The sequence below is a fragment of the Halictus rubicundus genome, chromosome 1 (genome assembly GCF_050948215.1).
Source record: "Halictus rubicundus isolate RS-2024b chromosome 1, iyHalRubi1_principal, whole genome shotgun sequence".
Taxonomy (NCBI): domain Eukaryota; kingdom Metazoa; phylum Arthropoda; class Insecta; order Hymenoptera; family Halictidae; genus Halictus; species Halictus rubicundus.
In genome coordinates, this window is record NC_135149.1 from 26,262,922 (window position 1) to 26,282,899 (window position 19,978).

The 19,978-nt window shown below is 39.8% G+C and overlaps 2 protein-coding genes across 2 annotated transcripts in view; one reads left to right on the forward strand and one right to left on the reverse strand.

The window, feature by feature from the left end:
• The window catches only part of Liprin-gamma (liprin protein kazrin), a 199,392-nt gene extending 189,717 nt beyond the window's left edge, over positions 1-9,675 (forward strand). Inside the window, 4 exon segments of the mRNA XM_076796696.1 lie at positions 2,847-2,867; positions 4,925-5,140; positions 5,237-5,390; positions 5,393-9,675. Of these exon segments, the coding sequence (XP_076652811.1) occupies positions 2,847-2,867; positions 4,925-5,140; positions 5,237-5,390; positions 5,393-5,469 (468 nt within the window). The 3' untranslated portion in view covers positions 5,470-9,675.
• On the reverse strand, positions 8,131-12,580 carry LOC143358869 (uncharacterized). Its single transcript, XM_076796377.1, has 3 exons — positions 12,472-12,580; positions 12,035-12,311; positions 8,131-11,952 (listed from the first exon to the last, which is right to left on the reverse strand). The coding sequence occupies exons 2-3, from the start codon at positions 12,056-12,058 to the stop codon at positions 10,099-10,101; spliced, it is 1,878 nt and encodes a 625-aa protein (XP_076652492.1). The 5' UTR covers positions 12,059-12,311; positions 12,472-12,580; the 3' UTR covers positions 8,131-10,098.
• Positions 12,581-19,978: the final 7,398 nt, after the last annotated feature.

The window sequence follows — 19,978 nt, forward strand, 5'->3', positions numbered from 1 at the left end:
TTCATATTTATGAACATAGATGTAGAAGAAGAACTCTTTAAATCCAACTTTTTTAAAGATTGAACACAAAACTTCAGTTTTTAGTGAAATTTATTTACGAATACAGTAAAACTTACAAGTGATGCTAAAGGATCGACAAAATCCTTTCGAAAGCATTTAATAAATTACATATACGACTGACCTTTTTAAATTGTGGGCAAAAGTTATTTTGAAAAATCATGTTTACTATGTAGCCCTGTACCCATGTTTAAAATTAATTAAATTCATATTTTAATTAATATTTTAATTTAACCAAAAGGAATTTATATTCCTGGTAAAATCGTGTTTCAAAAATAAGAAAAGAGCAGGATTCATACAGTCTCTTTTAAACAGTGATTTCTAGTATTTCAAAATTGTAGAATTGGATAAAAATTATTTGAAAAAATCGTGCCTCGAATGCCTCAAGCCATCCGCAGCAGAGTCTCCAATCTCTCAAAGAAACATGATCAAAAACCGCGATCCAGCGTGCACGTTGCACACTCCAAGATCTTCGTAGAGACATAGTAGATACTCATCGTTATCTTAGATCACCCATCAGAAACGAGGAGACATCTTCATCACCAAACAACCTGGAGGATGTCTCCTCATCGAGGAAGTTCGATGGTCGACGAAGCGTCGACCGTGACTTTCGCGTCGAATCGACGAGTGATTAATTAGAAACCGTGCTCGTCCGACGCCGCGTCGACGATCGAGCGATCCTCGCGAATTGTCGATCTTGATTGTACGAACCTCGAAAGTACGGACGACGAACGAGCGTGTCCGATTGCGTGGCAACGGGTGTCCGATTTTGCGAGATTCGTTCCGAGCTCGACTCCACTTTCTAGATAATTACGAACTCGCGTTTTTGAAATTCCCGCTTCGGAAATCGGTAGAGAAGAAGAAAGACTGAGATTCGGGTTGCACGAGCGCAAACGTGATGCACTCCTGCGCGTGTAGGTGAACGCGGGAAAAATCATCTTCCTCGCATCCTGGATATAAATCGTCTACAGTCTTTTCTCGATACATGTCGCAAACACCAGGCTGATAAAAGTCGCAGAACTATCCCCACTACCGCGAGGGGCCTCGAAGCTCGAGAGTCCTTGGACGTTGAGGAGTGTAAACATAACACGGGTCGGGTGCGACGTTCAGCGTGGATCAACGAATAGTATCTCCTGGACGATATATGTCGCTGACGAGACCCGTGTTGTTGACAGATATCGAGAAAACACTGTACTTGTAAATCTTGTAAACCGTCGTTTCTTGCCGACGATCGCAGCGACCGGTCATCGAAGGAGATGACTCTTTCGAGAAAATGATTCGTCGCAAGGTGCGATGGTCGGCCTCGCGACGTTCGCAAATCACGAGCTTAACTTGTTAGTGAAATTTTTAGGGAAATCTCGTTGGTATTCTGCGCTCGTAACTCGTCGATCCTCCAGAAACCTCGGAACCCTTCCTTCTTAAACTGTCACTAGAATTTTGATTTCATCTTTCTGCTTGAAAGTTCGAATCTACTTGAATTCTTCGTGGTCAGAATTTAAAATACAGTTAACTCAATTTTTCATTCGATTTTAAACAATTTCTTTCCTTTCAGATAAAGACTTCTTCCTTTCTCCTACATTTCTGCACTTTCAGTTTAACAATTATTCTTCAACTTATATATATATATATTTCTATTATCCCCACTGTTCGGTTAATTTATGAATCTCGCTATTTTACAATTGAAGAGCAGCATGCAACGAATAAAATTGATTGAAAGACTGAAATTTACCTAAGAACAGAAACATTAATTGTACAGGATGTTCGACTACAGGTGGGAGAAAATTTAAGAAGAATAAAGAAATTGCGATTTCGGCTTCATTTGTTAGATATTACTAATTAAAAATCCGCCTAAAATGCGGCAACCCGGCCAACAGAGGTGTACGTTGCTTACGTCAGAGGCGCGCGACGTATCAAAGGGGATCGTCGCTCGCAGCCAGTGGTTAAGCTTTGACGTCACACACTTTAGCCAACATTTCGGCTAGAACCGGAAATTGAAACGACCCAATCGAACGGTTTTCACGTCGAATTCTTGCCAGGTGACTTGTTGCGAGGCACGCGGAGTATCAGTCACCTGACACATGACGTAAGCAACGTGCACCTCTGTTGGCCGGGTTGCCGCATTTTAGGCGGATTTTTAATTGTTAATAACTAGAAAATGAAGTCGAAATCGCAATGTTTTTACTCTTTATTTTCGTCTTATATTGTCACGGAGAACCACCCTTTAAATTTTCTTCTTCCCGTAGTTGAACACCCTGTAGAAATTGATGCCCGGAGCCAAAAACACTTAATTTTAATCTTAATTTAATTTTAATGTTAATCTTTCCCAGGCCCTGTTTAAAATTGGTTTCCTATTTTCTCCATAATTAGTTCGCACTATTTTTCTTTTTTGTGGTTCTGGATAGCCGGACGAATTACGAGCGATCAATCGCGACCCCTATAGTTATCCTCGACTATATTTTCCTTCAGAGGGCTGACCGTATCGCCGCCACACTGTAAACACTTGTACATAAAGGATAAAGGAAAAGATTGGAAACAGTCGATTGCTACCTTATCACCTTCCAATGTATGTTAATCGGAGTGTCCCGTTCCCAAAAAAAGGGTATACACGTCTTAATTGTAGTGAATGCCGCGTTTGAAACGAATTGCCCGCAGACGCTCGATTTCTAGCCACCTAAACAAACTAATTATAATAACGATGACGATGCCATTGTGTAAATATAAACTGATGATTTCAATGTGGAAGTCACGGTGTGTGGGTTCTTAATCGACCTTGTTTCGTCCTTTACTAGTTGTCGTGGAAGAGCTCACAGGTATGCGCCCATCATCATCTACTTTGCGTATTGTTGTACGTGTTTCTTCATCATTTGCCCCCGATCATTGCTCGGTAGCCGTTCGAAATTTTTCTTTTCTGTGTATCAACATCGAAATTGGCTAATTATGTCATCCAGATTCATTAATAAACGAGACCTCGTCTTGCAATTAATTGAATCTACAGGATGTTTATTATTCAATTCTTTTTGAAATTTTGGAGATTTTCTTACAAAAATGTCACTTTCGAGGAACACTAAATTTAGCCAATTTTGATCAGCTTAATCCTTCTGTATCTTCCGCTTCGTAGCAAGTACTTCCAGTTCCTCAACTGAAACATCACCCATTTTAATTTCTGTTTTTTTTATAGAGAGTATAAAAAATGCTTGTCGTGTTCTGTTGTTTTGAATCACCATTAATTTTTACCTGCTTCTTGTTAGCGTGAAAGCTGCTACATCATCATTCCCAGTGTTTCCGCGATTCCCTGGATTTTCGGATCAGCAGATCACCGAAATTCTTCGCTCAGTATACTTCTAGTTGCACGCGCATTTCCAACGCAAAAACATTAACCGTTTGTTCCAATCGTCCGCCATTTTGTCTGCTCGCGGTCACCAGTAACTCATGCTCAACGTTTCGATCTCACTTCTTTCGATCACGACAATTCATGCCCATTGCCGATCGCGAATCATTCAAGTTCAATCTCGAAATACAATTTCTAAAAAAAAACTCTAAACACTTCGACGCATCGTATCTGTCATTCAATCAGTTCACTGACCCTTATCTTCGCTTTTTTTGGCGGGTTTATTCTTTTTTAAGAAATTATTTTACAGAGGAAGTCCTCGGACATCCTTTCACTGAAACCATAACAGTCACCTCGGAGAATCAATTTACAATCATACGGTCGATCAATCTTTACTGTCTCCTTCAGACATCGATTCTACTTCGGAGAACCTGAAGTCGCATGAGAAACCATAATCAAGTCATCCATCCACTAACATATCCTCGATCTGGTCATTGTTTCCTTAGCTATAGCGAAACTTATAGTCAGGCCAAGGTACACCGAACTCGTATTAAATTAAACAAGCTGTCGAAAACAAGCCTAATAGCAACCAAATTCTGACACAGCTGAGACAACTTTGGACCAAGAATCTCAGCAAAAAAAAAATTGTCAGATGGGGTGACTTAACACTTTACCTATCGGTAGCTATTTTATGGTCCTTAAAAATCAAACACGAACTTTAAATTATATTTTTATGAAAATTCCATCATCATATTTGCGACATTTTTCTGGTTAAATTGACTCCAAACACGATATAATTCGGATCATATTTACTTGTGAAATTCACGATTCAGTAGAGCCTCGATTATCCGAACCAATGACATCTAACCATGATATAAATAATTCAATTTAAAGCGATCCACATACAACACGATTTATTGCACAAATCTAGAACTGTACCTAGGCAACCGTTCGATTACCTCAATCCTCACGTTCCACTGATTAGTTCGGATAATCGGGGTTCTACTGTATCGTGAACTAACGGCGTAAACATGATCCAAACTGTGCCGTGTTTGGAGTCATTTCAGTCAGAAAATTATGAGAAATATATTCATAACAGTTTCACAAGAAAATAACTAAAAACAAAAGAGAATCCACATTCGACGCTAACAACAAGAGATCAAAGAATCCGTGCACGATGTAAGTCATACACGATTCAGCCCAAATCAAAAAGTTGAAAATCTTTTACTATTTTTTTGAAAATTCCGACTAAACGCAATTTTTCCAAAATTTTCATTACACCTCACCTAGTAAACTAATCCTAGCTTTTCAGAAGAACCGAAATCGTTTGGTCAATTTATAAAAAAAAGTAAATCTGATTTAAAGTACTTCCATTACTTCAACTCTTATTATAGCCACCCGGTAGCTAAACTGCTAAGCCCCCCAAGGTAGTTAAATCTCAAAAAAGGGATTGCACGAGTTCGCTGCGCCTTGCGTCCAGAAACGAGTAAACAGCAGTGTTGCAAGACCACGGGCTAATCGTTCGATGACCTTCCACAGGGATCGCTAAGTCGAGCCTTCGGTCTGCGACCCAGGAGCGAGAAGGCCTCCCCGTCATCGTCCTCGGACACCGGAAGTCTCGCGAGTCAGTACATGAGCAGCGCCCGCAGCAATTCTCCGCCGCCGCCTCAACTTCCGCCGAGGCCGATCACCGGGAACAAGAGGCACCGTAGGGTGAAGAGCATCGGGGACATCGACTACATAACCAGCGCGGCGGTTAGCACCCCCGTTTGACAGGAGGGTAGGCCCCAGCACTCGGGGCCTTACAGGAGCCTGAGCGAGCGAGGATACTCGTCGACGTACTCCCTGCAGTACGGCTCCTATTCCGGATACAGCAACATCCTTCCACCTGGCGATCAGTACCAGTATCAGCAGACTGGCAACTACTATCAGCTGGAAGGCGGTTACTATTCGCCGCAGAGCACCGGCCCACCTTTCCCAGGTGTCCAGAGGTATGGCAGCCTGGCCAAGAAGCCCGGGTCTGCTCCACGAAGGACGGTCCCGCTGGTAACCCAGAGTCCAACTCTGGGACCCACTTAGCCTAGGCTCGGTCGCTGAATCGAAGCTAAAACAGCAATTTTTCTGGCCGATCCTGCGACGGAAACTCGGCCAAAAGGGCCCATTGCTACCACCATAGACAGGTGTCTTTCGTTCTTAAGGAAGGCTCTGCTAGGAGTTTCTTGCCTCGTTTAGCGAAATTTCTGTGGAGTTCACGGGGATCGGAAGGGTTCTAGAACTATTTAATAGGTGCTGTTTAGGATATGTACCGTGGAACACCGCCAGTGTTAAATATGAAAACTTATAAGAAACTTATAAAGTGAGAACGTTTTCTTAAATAAGTTGAACCTACTGAAAAGTTCTGTAGCTTCTCTTCAATCCTGGTAGAAAGAATAACGCTGAGGACAACGCGGATTTTCCTTTCCAAGATGGCGGGCACACAGTCATACTTGGTGCCATTGGTTTTTGGTTTTGGGAAGAGTCATACAGATTGCTTAACTATCGTAGACATCTTGTTTCCTGCTCAGCGACTATTTGAGCTCCCACGAATTGATAATAACCTGGGGAAGAATGTTTGCTACAGCTTTCCCAAGATGGTCAACGTGTTCGCCATCTTGTCATAGAAACGCCCGAGTCGTTTTTGGAGGCTTCGTCGTTAACGCGAGCAACGTAACTCTTGAAATTGGTTTGTAGGATTCAGGAGGATCAGAAAAAATTGCTGTTTAATCTTCGTTCGAGAGATGTAACGGAGTTAATTCACGAATTGCGTAATTCGGGGATGTGACGAAGCGTATTGGTAGCCTAGGTTCGGAATAGTTATGGAGGACCGCCGTGATGACTGTTGAATCAACGAAGAACGCGAACGAGACTTGGGCTTTCTCGTTGACTCCCTTTTCTCATATTTTTATCAAAGACTAGACAACGCCGAATGCGAAATTAATTTTTAATGGCTGCTCGAAGATCCACTCGAAGATCCTGACGTGTTCAGGAGAGTTTCGCAATCTTCCATTCTGTTAGAACAGAATTTCATGCGATCGTCTTGAAGGAAACGCTATTTTAACTATTATCCAATTAATTTATGACAACCAGAAGCCTCGAGTCTGCGTTTCAACGTCGGGATCGCTCTGAGCCGTGAAATATCGAATCGCAGAACGTGCTGCGACCGTCTGGACCAGTTTCGTATCAGTTAAGCGACGTAGACGTAGAGGAAAGACTGTTTACCAGTAGTACCGGCAGTAGAAAGATAATCGAGCATGGGTCTAGGACGAAGTATTACCCTAATCACTCGAGCGATTTACAAGCCATTCGAGGAGGTAGAGGAACGATTAGAATATATAGATCATGGCTAAGAGAAGACTAGCCGATTATATTGGGTTGTTCGGAAAGTAATTTCGTTTTTTTTTTTTTGTGAAAATGAAAGACGATTTTCTTATAGTGTATAAATATTTTATTGAATTATATATTCTCCATCTTGGTGCAATACCAAACTAACCGATTATCCAATTTTAATTTTGTCTTTATCACCTTCAACTGGCTTTGCAGAACGTGGTGCATCTTCAACATTAAAATTACTGGAAGGAAATTTTGCAAAGCAGTTTTGGCACTGGCGTTCTCTCAATACACCTTCTCCATGCACATCGAACAATTTTTTTCTTGCTTGAACAGCATTTTTACCTTTTCGATAGTAAAAAAGTAAAATATGCCGAAAATATGCTGCTTTCGACTTTCCATATTTGATAGGGCACCAAACAAAAACTATTGCGCAGCACAAACAAACTTTTTCACAAACAAGCCTTGCTATATCAGCAGTCAGAATACATGATAACAATGCGGCTAAAGTGTGAAGTTGGCTGCGAAAAAATACAATTACGTCTTCTGTTGGGAAAGAACGAAATTACTTTTCGAACAACCCAATACAATCATGTCTGCTGATCATACCACTGCGTGCGAAACGCTGATCGCTGATAGAACCTAGACGGAGACGTTCTACCAGAGAGGAAATGAGAGTGCTCACGCCCGGAATTTTAGTGTCCCCGGTTTAAACCGGGCACTATTGCTGGCCCCTAGTCTAATTTTTAGCCTGGACCAGAACCTGCATCATCTTACCTGCATCATTAGCAGCAGATTCCAAATAATGACAGAGTGGATGCTACTTCTATGTTAAAAGAGGCTCTTCTATGCAGGCTTTGATTCAGCCTAAAAGATGTTGCAGATTCTAATACAGGCTAAAAAGATGATGCAGGTTCTGGTCCAGGCTAAAAAGATGATGCAGGTTCTGTTCCAAGCTAAAAAGATGATGCAGGAAAAGTGGGGACACTAAAACCCCGAGCGTAAGCACTCTCATTTCCTCTCTGATTCTACACTGTCATACTCTACTGGAATTGCTGCCAAATCGTGAGAGTCAAAGACACGTCTATCCGAACCTTCAACGAACATACGACCAAGTAGAATCGAGAGGAAACGAAAGATCTGCGTTGCACCAGCGTTGTCGTTGTCTGTGATCAGGATCGAGGTCGACCGAGACCTCGGAGATCGAGGAAGGAGATTATTTAGTAACGGAAGTTAATTGATCGATCGAACTCAGATAATTGATCGGGAGCTGGTCGATCGTGGAAGTGGACTGGGGCTTCCATTGGTGTTCAGCGAGGAACACGAGAGAGACTGCTCGGTTATCAGCAACCAGCAAACATTCCAAGTCGCTGTTTCTCGGCTGTTGGGAGAGTTCGAATAGGCGGAGACCTGTTTTTCTTTATCGACGGGGTAGGATAGAACGAAACCCGAGACCAAGCTAAACGAGAACCGTGTAATCAGCAAACCTTCGCGATCTATAACTATTAAACGAGTCGACGATCCCACCAACGGGTCCCCTTTCCAGGACTCTTCTCTATTTTTCGTTTCTCCGCACCATCGTTTTGATTTCCTACGTTCGTGATATTTGTACATATGTGTACCAAACGTGTAAGAAACGGTATCTTTTCGAACGCACACGCTGAGGACGACGGTTGGGGAGCGCGAAGCGAAAACGATCCTTGTCTAAACGATTTTACGCTCGGGACAAGCGAAGACGCTGTTCTCTCTCCACGAAGAACGGAAAATCTTTGAATTTTCGAAAATTCTCTTATGGTCCTCCGCACCTCGTGCATTCGCTAATGCGCGTTTCGTTCGATTCTTTGATGTAGGGTAGCGGAATTATGGTTTTTACGAATACGTAACGCGTTGATATATATATATATTTGTATCGTGAGAAGCTCTAAGATAGGACTTCTAAAGAAAATTATTCGTACACAGTTGTATCATGGCCGAAACGAACGAGCGCCACGATTGTGATTTCGGCGAACGATCGTTTGAATGATTTAGATAGGCGGTTCGGGCGATTCGTCGACGAGGATCGTACTTTCACTATGAACCCCTCAATTCGCATGAACTTTTGCAACGACGGGAATTCGCGGATGTCTCGTCGGATATTATTTTTCTTCTACGGAGAGTCGGCCGAGTACACGCGAACTGTAATTAATTCAGTGGAGCGAGCGGTTCGACGACGTAATCATACGAGCTGATATTAATTATTATAACGAGTTATGATAATTAGTATTGTCACGACTGTCACGATGTAACGCGATCAGCCGGGTCGATCACGATGTAATTGCGATCACGCGAGATGACGTCTCCATCGGTTTCCTTTATTTTCCGTTTTCTTTTTTTCTTTTTTTTTTTTTTTAATTGTAGATAAAATACACTCCGTGTAGTCGAATATTTATTCGTAGGCGAAAAAATTTCTTCGTATTTATGCTTCGCGGTAATTTATTTCGATCCGCGGGTCGTTCTTCTGACGCTGGATCAGTATTATCGTCGTTTGTCGCGACCAAACGACAGATCAATACTCTCCGAGTAATCGTTTATCTCTTGTTTCTATTGTCTTTTCTTCTTTTTTTATTCACCTAAGTAATTTATTCGGATAAATTAGTTTAGGTCTAATTTATTTGACGTGCGCGCGCAGCACGAATTCAAAGGAGATCGACGAGAGGATCGGGATCGAGAGATCCACGGCCGGACCCTCGATGCTTCGTGATCGTTTAAGGTATTTTACAGAAGCAATTGTAACATTCGCTTGTGGATGTCTAATTGATAAACGCGACCAAATGATCGAAAGAAACATTGTAAATGTGCTCAGTATCGTCTGTATATATTTGTGTGAGTTGTAATCTAAATATCTGGGAGAAATGAAATAAATGAATGCCTTTACTTCTGTGCAACGCGGGCATCACTTCCGTTCTTTTCGTTTCGCCTCCCAATCGCGACGGTAAGTATATATTCAAAAAGTAGCATGAAAGTAGAGTTTGTTTTCGATATGGAATTTTAAAAAGTGTAATATTTGTCAACCCTTAACCCTAGCACGCGGGGGGGGGGGGCGTCGAACCCAGTTAAGGGTTAATATTAGAACTCTTCTTTTCAAAATTAAATTCTTTAAAAGACAATGTGGAAGATAAAAGTTGAAGTCTGTTTGACAGTGTTGTATTAAATCACGGTATTCGTTTATTTAGTTCTTTTCTTATCACAAAATACAAAATCTTTTTGTCATTAAAGTACATATGCAACGCGGGAAAAAGAATATAACAGTCTATCAATATTAATACCATAAAGCCTATAAATACTATAAATATGATTAGTGTACGTTGCTAGTTCAAGCATTGTATGTCGTTTCTACTGGACATGTACAAGTAGAAAGCTGAATACATATCGTTAGCTAACTGATCAATGAAATCAGACACATTTGTAATCATTTTAGTCAATAAGTTATACAGGGCAGAGTTCCCTTTCAAAGGAGAACACGCGTCCACGGCACTCTTTCTTACATTCTCCTTGGAATACTCCCACACAAACAAAATGGCATCTTGTAAGAGCCTCGCAGAATCTTGTTCGCCCAACAGCACACGTGTGCTGATTTGAAAAATCATTTTGAAGAGATCCGTACAATTATTCATGTACGCCATTTCATTAAACATTCCGAGGAGCCGATTGAAATCATCAGATTGTTTGTTTGATGTAGATGGCTGTACAGAAATGAAATCTTTTAGCAACTGCAGAAATAAATTTTTTAATTTAGTCACTATTTTTTTATTGAGCAGTGATCCTACTCCTGATTTTGTGATTGCTATTACACCAAATGTTAGCAATCGTTCCACAACCAAGAAAGGATCTATCAAAGTGATACCATTCAGCGTGATCACGCCATTTGTAAATGTTAATGTGAGGTTGTGATTGGCCAGAAAAGCTTTTGCATTGCTGACTCTCGTAAGTCGGTGTATTATTCCTTCGGAATTGCTCTGCCTGCCCATTATTTTATTGTACTGTTGTTCAAGGCGCTCGAAACGTAGTATGTTCTTGAATCTCTCGAGAACAGTCCCGTTCGATGTCCCTATAAGCTCGTTAGCGAGTTTCATATTTATTAGAGAGTTGCTAAAGAATAGGACTTGCGAGCTGAGCATGACCATATCGAAAATGTCAACCTTCTTATGCGTTCGGTATTGGTAAATTAAACGATATCCTTGACAAACTATGCCACAACCGTTAACTGTAAGATTGCTTATTGCCACTGAATTAAAGGCAATCTTAGCTGCATTGCTAATAGTAGACCCCCGTGCAATAGCTTTCGATAAAAGCATGCTTCCACCGCTCATTCCAATGGATAATGCAGAGCTGGTTATGCCAAGCCATGCTGACAAAGCATCGCCTTCCGAAGGGTTTAAAGATTGTTTATGTTCAATGCGATCTACTAATTTTTCGATATTTCGACCTATGCTCCATGCTCCAGTTACTCCACAGCTAATTAAGCTTGCACCAAGTGCTATAGGTGCAAGAGGAGTAAATAACGATACTATTCCAAGTCCTGCAGCTGCAGTAATGCTCATAACATTGGAAGCATGATCAATAACGTTTAGAACATTCTTCGCACTCGCACAGGCAGGCGATTGTACTGTGTGGGTCCACACAGTTGATGATCGTTTGGTAACTGTATAATGTGGATTGCACTGATAGACTCCATCTTTTGGTATAATCATAAAACATTTGGGTAACGTATTATTTTGTACATAGTCTGGCCAACTTTTGTAAACTCTGCCAGTATTATCAATATACCATATAGTGGTATGATCTACTTTGATTTTAAAAATAGGCAATGCGTATATATCATTCGAACTTTTTTTTGACTCCGCCTGATTAAATACTATGTTATATATAATGCCCATATAAACTGCACTACTAAAACTATTATTGTTTTGCGTGCTACATTCAAGTATTTTTGAATAGATGTTACTAATCGTTTTACGTGCCTGCTTGTCATATTTCCAATTTGTAGATAAATTAGTACTCTGGACAGCACTTAGTCTTTCATCTTGATCACATTCGGGAGCACCATATAATGCAAATCCAATTCTTTGCTGTATATAATCATAATCCTTTGATGTGTATAGAAACCAGTCAGGAAGAAGTTCATAATAAAACTGTTGATATTTCAATGCAAGCTGTTCCATCTGTATTAAAAAATATGCAAATGTCATTTCTAATATTACAACATAACCTGGGCACTAATAAAAATAAGGAAAAATGGAATACCTTAACAAAATCTTCCATTTTCATTTATTTAAAACCTCTATATCCTGTTACGTTGAGGTACGATGTTTGCAAACTTTGCAAATTCTATTATTCTAAAATTGTGTATTCAAAATAATAGTGCATAAACTGTATATAAGTATGGAACAGATTTTTGATCAAATTCCAACAAGTTTTCAAATATTTGTGAAAGACAATATATCTACTTAATCCCTCGGTACACGCGTAAATAATACGTTACCGCTCTAAGGAAGAACTTCATGAATTTCTGGAATAATCCCTGGAAATAGATCACAAGCATTTTAAAAGATAAGTATTAAAAAGCAGTATTTAAAACATGTAACACGTTAATTGCCATGCTATGTAAATAAATTTGGGTCACAGAATTATTTGTGCAGATATAAAAATTCATTTCTGCGCCGATAGATGTATAAATTTACCTTTCGCGAAATGTGGGTGAACAAATTAGCATCGCAAATTTTCGATTTTCAATTTTCGTTTTATTAAATAAACTGCTTTGATTTCACTTATGATCGATGGTGAGAGTATTAGACGTTACACAAAAGCAGCTTCACGATCAATATAGCCCAACGTATATGGAGTATATGTGAATACATATGGGGATTCCCAGTGAAAAAACATCAAAACATCGTGTTGCCACCTTAAAACTATTTGTCAGGCTTCAAATGTTTCAGATCCGTTCTTGTGTAACGGTTAAAAACAAATAGATTTCGTAATTTAAGTCCATTTAGAAATTTATAAAATTAGTAAATTTATTACTGGAAATAAACGCTTTAAATACATGAAACGTTCGCATGGATTTCGGTGACTCCGATCAGAGAGAAAATTTCCTGTCCGTTCCGGTATAGTTCGACATCAAATGTGATTCCTATGTAACGATTTTTTAACGTTTCATGGCTGAAAACGACTTAAATTAAAGCTGGAAGATCCCACTCTGCGATAGGTTCACTCTGATGAAAGCAGAAATACAAAATCGTGCAAATTTTTATTAAACAGGACTAATAGATCAAACTAAAATCAAATGTTAATGATTCTTACCGCTTTCTCCATAAGACATAATGTAAATTTCGGCAAGAATCATTTGTGCCGTTCAAACGTCCGTACAGCGCCATTGGACGTAGTTGCAACACGCTCAAACTGGTAGCCAAATGTTACCGATAGACGATAACGACGATGTCGGTAATGACACAGACGACTCGTCTGTGGTAATGATAACGTGAATTTAATGTCAGCGTCATCTAGCGATGGAACTAAACAGGGAATTTATCATGTGTTCGCTATCGTGTCAGAGCATTTTTTACAGAGTCGGTAATTCAGAACCGCAGGCAGAAGAATGCATTGCAATTGATTGCATGCAACGTCTGTATCATCGGCGATATCATGGTTATTGACTGTTAGTAACATGTGGCTATCAGTTTGAGTGTTTTGCCACTACGTGGAATGGCGCTGTACGGCATAAATAAAAATAATACTTGAAAGTTTATTCGATTAGATTTTGTCATTTTTGAGGGCTCGAATTAAAGCTAGAGAATGCACTTCCCGATAGGGACTTAGAAATTTAAAAAGAATTACGAAATCAAACAAAAAATCGATACATTTGGGGTTTTCCTATCTGCTTCACCATTTTGCTTCAGATGGCGTTGCCAGTATCGTTGGTTAGATTTTCTACACAGTTAATTATTATCTCTTTATGCGCTATTCATTGCACAAAATCATTTGTGGATATTTCAAAAGAAATATAAAAAGATTGTTAATGTTATCCTTCGCCAAACACGAGACTTAAAATTCGTAAAATGCCATCAGTTTTACTGATTATTCATTTTAGTTAGACAGATCTTTACGCACTCATAGCGTACAAAAATTTTCGAAAGCTTATAAGTAGACTGCGGATTTTATGCGTTTATGGTAAAAATCAGTAAGTGAATCGCTATACAGTGAGAACGTTTAGAGAACTATACCGAATATTGTTATGTTACTTTCATCTTGCCAAAACTGTTATAGGAAAAAATATATTCTCACACCATCTCAGATTCGCGTAATTGATGCAGATTAATTTTTCACAAAGATCCACGGTTCATTCATAATATGTTCTGTCTTAATATGTTTAATAGGCTGAAAATAATGTAACAGCATTTAAAAATTTTTCTAATATTTTTACTGTTTGCGAATACGCCTATCCACTTTTGTCATAAATGCATAAAATCCGCAGTCTACTCATAAGATGTCCAATCAATTAAAACTCAACGGTTTGCCTACAGGAGGCCTATTAGCAAGAATGAAAAAGCTTAATAATTTCTCTTCGGATAATGATTCAATCCGTATTACTCCAGACGATTTCGTCATTGTAATTGTAGTCGCCACAGTAAAATTCGTTAAAGAAATCGTCGATTTTTCAAAGCCCATTTTTATTAGCCCGCCAGTGTAGTCAAAGTTTTAGGGACGGTTGACCGCCGTTGCCAAGTAAGAGAACGATTCGCTAAAAATTCAAAATACGATGTGGCGGACATGATTCCAACTCTTTCGACGTGGCAAGGGGTGTGCTACGGTCCGCGTTCCTTTTTTTCTTCTTTTTTTTTTTTCTTTCTCCCCCGGCCTCGAGGGAAATCTGAGGTCGAGCTGGGGAAAAAGGGGTTGGGAAAAGGCTAAAGGTGGCGCAAGGGAATGCCGCGCGGAAATCGCAGGACAGTGGTCGCTTATTTGAAGTCAGGTGACAAGCTCGTAGCCCGATTCGATTGTGTCCGTTGGTTACTCTTTCATCGGGTTCCTCCGCGCTGGGAATTTTAGATTTGATTACAAAACGCGTCCACCCGTCCTCCCCCGCCATCGGCACCGTCTCCTCCACGTCCGCGATCGAGCTTTCGCTCTTGCTCCTAGCGATGGCAACGACACCCCCGTGTGCATCGTCCTGTCCAACAACTGGACACCAAAAACCCACCGTCAAACACCTGGACATGTCCAAAAACAATAAACACCGCTAACCTTTGCACACGTTTAGAAAAATGGACACTTTTAGTATTGCTAAATTTGCAAACACATGGGAGGAACTATTCGTTCTCTGCAACCCCCAAACTACATGCCCGAGGATTTTTTAATAATTCTTTTCTTAAAAAATTCCTGGATGGAGCTCAAAGGTTCCTATTATTTCTTGGAGTAGCTAATAATTAGACTGCGGATCTTTATGCAAAAGAAAAATTGTCTGCGTCGATTACAAGAAATAGAAACCCAGTGGAGTGTTATTTCTTCACTTGCTAATTTTAATACAATTTCAAATTTTGTCTACACAATGTTGTTATAAATGCACAACGATTCGCAGTCTACTGATAATGATCAGAAAAAGGTGAAACTGAGGCTCCATAAGGGACGGTAATGGTTGATCATTTGGAAGTTGAACCCCCAAATTGTGTTCAAGGGTGTTCGAGAAAATTCTTTGCAGAATTTGTTCATGGAACGTTGAAGTCCAGAAAACGTGTGAATGCGAGAGTCCTTATTGCTCAGCGTGTGATTTAATGATCGAAATTAGAGAATATTTGAATTTCTTTGCGCAGCTGATACATAGTTGTTCCAAGGATCGTCTCCATCGCTAGTTTCAACCGCGTCCGCAACCCCGTTCCGGCTGCACCGATGAAAAACTCTTGTTGCTCGATCGCGACGGAATTATTGGCCGACCGTGCTTATTTATGGCGTTCATTTTCCTGGAGATTGCAGGAGAGGACGGTCCCGGTCTCTCTCGCACGGGCTCGATTTTTTTGCGGGAGCACGTCGATCCGCGATTTACGGCGTGTCAGCTGAGAGGTGAACAGGACGTTGATAACGACGACACATTGACGTGGAGGATCGTCGGGCCCGGTTCTCGCGACAAAATTAATTCCCGCGGTCCTTGCGATCGTCGCAAGAATCGAAAGCTTCCCCCCCGGACAAAACTGCGCACCCTGGGAAAAATCCTGGAGTAACGATTGTCGCTACACACAGCCGAACGCACGCACGCACGCGCGACGATGAATTTTCCGACATCTTTATTGCAAGGAGCTGAACCGAAATGAACATTTTTATAGGAAATACTGTGCGCGTTTCCGACGAATAATTGCTGTTCCATCGTTTCTTCAGGCTTCTGGAATCATCATTGCAGATCTCCATGCAAAGTAAAAACGTTATGCATTACAAGAAATGTATTTCTTGTTTTAACTCTCGGAAAGGATAATTCTTGCAACTATTATGATTAGACTGCGGATTTTATGCATTTATGACAAAAATTGGTAGGCGTATTTTAAAACAGTAAGAACATTGGAAAAATTTTTAAATGCTGTTACATTTTATTTTCAACCTATTAGACGTATTAACCCTTTGCACTCGAAGCTATTTTAACTCCAAATATTTCCCTTCTGTATATATATTTTTTCATGTTATACGTACATAAATGGTGCAATTTACTCGTACAATACTGAAATGCTTAGTAATTTATTAAATACAAACGAATTTAATAATGTGAAAAATATTTTGAACAATGATACTGCAATTGTCAGTGGCGCCTTACAGTCGCCATTCGAGTGCTAAGGGTTAAGAAAGAAAATTCTATTTCACTCCAGATTGTTGCAATTCAGGTAGATAATTTTTATTTTGCATAAATATCCGCAGTCTAATTATCATAGATGGTTTGAGACCAATCACTGCTTTATTTATCAATTTTTTCACGTTCTTGAAGGTACCTCTTGCAGAGCTTGATATATTTTTTTTATTCTACAGTTGTATCCTCCGATGAGAAGTTATCCTACATTCTGTATTACACACATACTATTACAATAATAACCTAATGTACAGGTAATGTGTACATATCAGTTGGAGTCACTTAATTGGTAATATACGCCATAGTGACCTTATATACACAGTCCATAATATTTCAGGAAAAAACATATGATCTTGAGTATAGTGTTTGTAGGTCTGTGGAGTAGTATGTTACACGACATGGGAAGAAAAAACCCCGTAAACTCAGGTTATATATAAATTTCAATCTATGAGTGTCTTGTCGAAGACATTGCCATAAGACGTGATCAATATCCTGTGTCTCATGACCACAAGAACAAGGTTATTTACCACATTGATTCTAGCAGAGCTTGATTCAATAACTTAACCACAAATTTACTTGGACAAATTATTGTGTAAATTTTCCTGCTGTTGTTACTGGTTCTCATTTCGTTCATTTCTTTTTGTTAGAAATGTATAGCAGTTTAATTGCAGGTACTGAAGCAGGTGCTGTGCGTTTAATTGTTTGGTGTTGTTTCATTTTGTAGACAGTGTAAGTTCGTAGTTTTCGAGGTTGGATTATAGGAGTACGCTTTTTTTTCGCAAGGTCCGTGACAGCAGGAGGCAGCAAGGATCTACGAGAGCGATTAATCATCCCCGGATGACTTCCTGTCGCGACAGACGCAGTCACTGCATTATACATGATCGCCGTTTTAAATGGGATTAACATGGGATTTGTAGAATTTGGGGGCATATGCTGTCTGCTGGTGGTCCGACAGATGATGCTACTATTGCGTGAAGTATGTATTAATACAGTATAATGGCAAGCACTACTGTACAAAATGGGAGGCTTGTCACCGGACGTAAGTGAAACTAAAAAGAAAATCCTAATTTCTTTCACTTCCTAATCGATAATATCTAAAAAAATAATCCTGAGATTCCAATCACATTCAATATTAGTTACGAAATATTACTTTCGACACGCACTCGTTCTAAAAACATTTATTTATTTACCCCTCGTACGTTATAGACGAAACATAATTTGTTAGGTTATAGTGTAAAACAAAAACGGGTGAAATATTGTTCTAGCATCTTTCATGCAACTACTTCTGAGGATAAGGGTAAAAGTTTTACCATAAATTGTCAAAAGATACGAATCCGCATGAACTACTGAAAATTCCATTTTGATTTCGCCTCAGAAATAAATGTTACTTCATTTCCCAACTTCACAATGTTCAATTTCACATCCTCTCCGCATTGTTCGCTCGAAAAACGAATTCGTAGATTAGCATGCCAGCGATATTGAAATAATCGCGCGTGTAGTATACGGAGAACAATGTTTACCCCTTTAAGCTTGCCGAAAAAAATCAGTACCAGCCATAACTTTTCCGAGGCGTGAGCTTCACGAATCGTCACGCATAATAAAGTTCGGATTACCGTCGAGGATTTTGCGCTCGATTAATTCCATTAGCGAGGGTCAACCCTTTGGCAGTCCTACAGCTATAGCTCGTTCCCTTATGTCCTCGGCGACAGCAGGTAAGGATTCACCCCTCGACAAGTGCAGATCCCCGCAAAATTGCAGAACATCGTTACCATATGTAAGGGACGACGTGATCTCGATTAATTTTTTAATTACTGTACGCTTCGCTGTCCTCAATTTACACCTTAACAAGTATAAACTCAGTCAAACAATTTTTATTAGAGACTTTTTGAGAGAGTTTTATTTATAGTCGTTTTTTTATCGTCACTGAACTGCAAATTTGTTTGCAAATCTTTTCAAGTTATTAAATCGAGTCACTATTAAGATCAGTCACCAAACTGCAAGTTCGTTTACAAATCTTTTCAAGTTATTAAACTGAGTCATCATTAATTTCTGTTTCTGACAACAAATTGCAATGGTGTCTTCATCGTTCTATACAATCAATGGTTGGAAATAAATGTTTAAATATAATTGTTCCTTATTTTATCGACGAATAAAATGAATATACCGGAACGCAAGATGTTTATGTTGACACATAATGATTCACTACAATTAGTATTGCCAAGATAAAACAAAAATTAATGAGCAATTTTACAGCCAAATTCAATGCAAAAGACCTTAGTGTACAATTCAGTAATGATAATAAAAAAATGCTTCAATCATTTATTTGTCTAACTAATAATTATTGCAAAGGAGTGAAACTAGTGCAACAACGTGAAACACGCTAGTTCTTAAACATTTAAAAATTGTGCTCACAAAGTACGTAGTACTTCAAAGTATTTTAATAAATTCTTTGCAAAGTTTGTGTCCGTCTGAAACGTGGAAAATCACGCCTAATAAAAATGACTTTATGGTGCCATTTAAAATAATTTAGAGCACTTAAATAAAATAATCGTAATACAATTTCACCGCGGCTTGAATAGGACAAAGATCCTTTATTTTGATTGAATTTTATTGCATTTTACATAACTTTCACTCCATTCCTCTAAAACTTTTACTCAATTCCTCAAACACTATTTAAAGTGTTTCGACACGCGTTGGTGTTTCATTAAACGGCACAATAATTGAAATTGCGAATCTGCGAGAATGATAACGGCGGGTTAATCGGCCCCGATGATCCGTCACGAGAATACGCGATCCAGAAGGTGGATGGAAAAGGATCCGGGCGACGATAAAACGGAAGGGTGTGGCGTTGCAGAAGTCCGGGACAAAGGGGATTACATCGTCGAGGAGGCAAGTGGATCCACGAAGGGATTACCGAGCAAATATTTATGTAGCCGGGATCCCCCCACGGGACGGCGGATCATCAAATTCCAATGACAAAACGTACACAGCCACGGGTGGCAACAACATCCCTCAGCGCGAGGGGTTACATTCACATATGCTCCCGGCAGCAGCGCTGTTTTATGCGACCCGGGGATTCGAAATTGCCGTAAAAACCCGTAGGTGACGAGGCCACCAGCCGAAAACTGAAGCTCGATTCAACTCGATCGAAATCATCGTCCATCCACGGGATTAATCATTTTACGAGCGTTTTAACACTTCCGACGCCTCCGCGCAACGAACGATTCCTCGATGGCCGGACTTCGAAGTACTGATCATTTAATTGAACAGGATTTCGCGTTCATGACAAAAATCAGTAGCTACAATTTGAAACAGCAGAGAGATTTAAATGATTGGAGAGCATTGAGTCCGATCCACTGCTATTA

What these genes read in the sequence shown, in the direction of transcription:
- LOC143358869 (XM_076796377.1), bottom strand. Translation starts at nt 12,058, where the DNA reads ATGAAAATGGAAGATTTTGTTAAG. An exon ending in AAATGGAAGATTTTGTTAAG is followed by an intron (nt 11,953 to 12,034) that starts GTATTCCATTTT and finishes TTTTTAATACAG; the next exon opens with ATGGAACAGCTTGCATTGAA.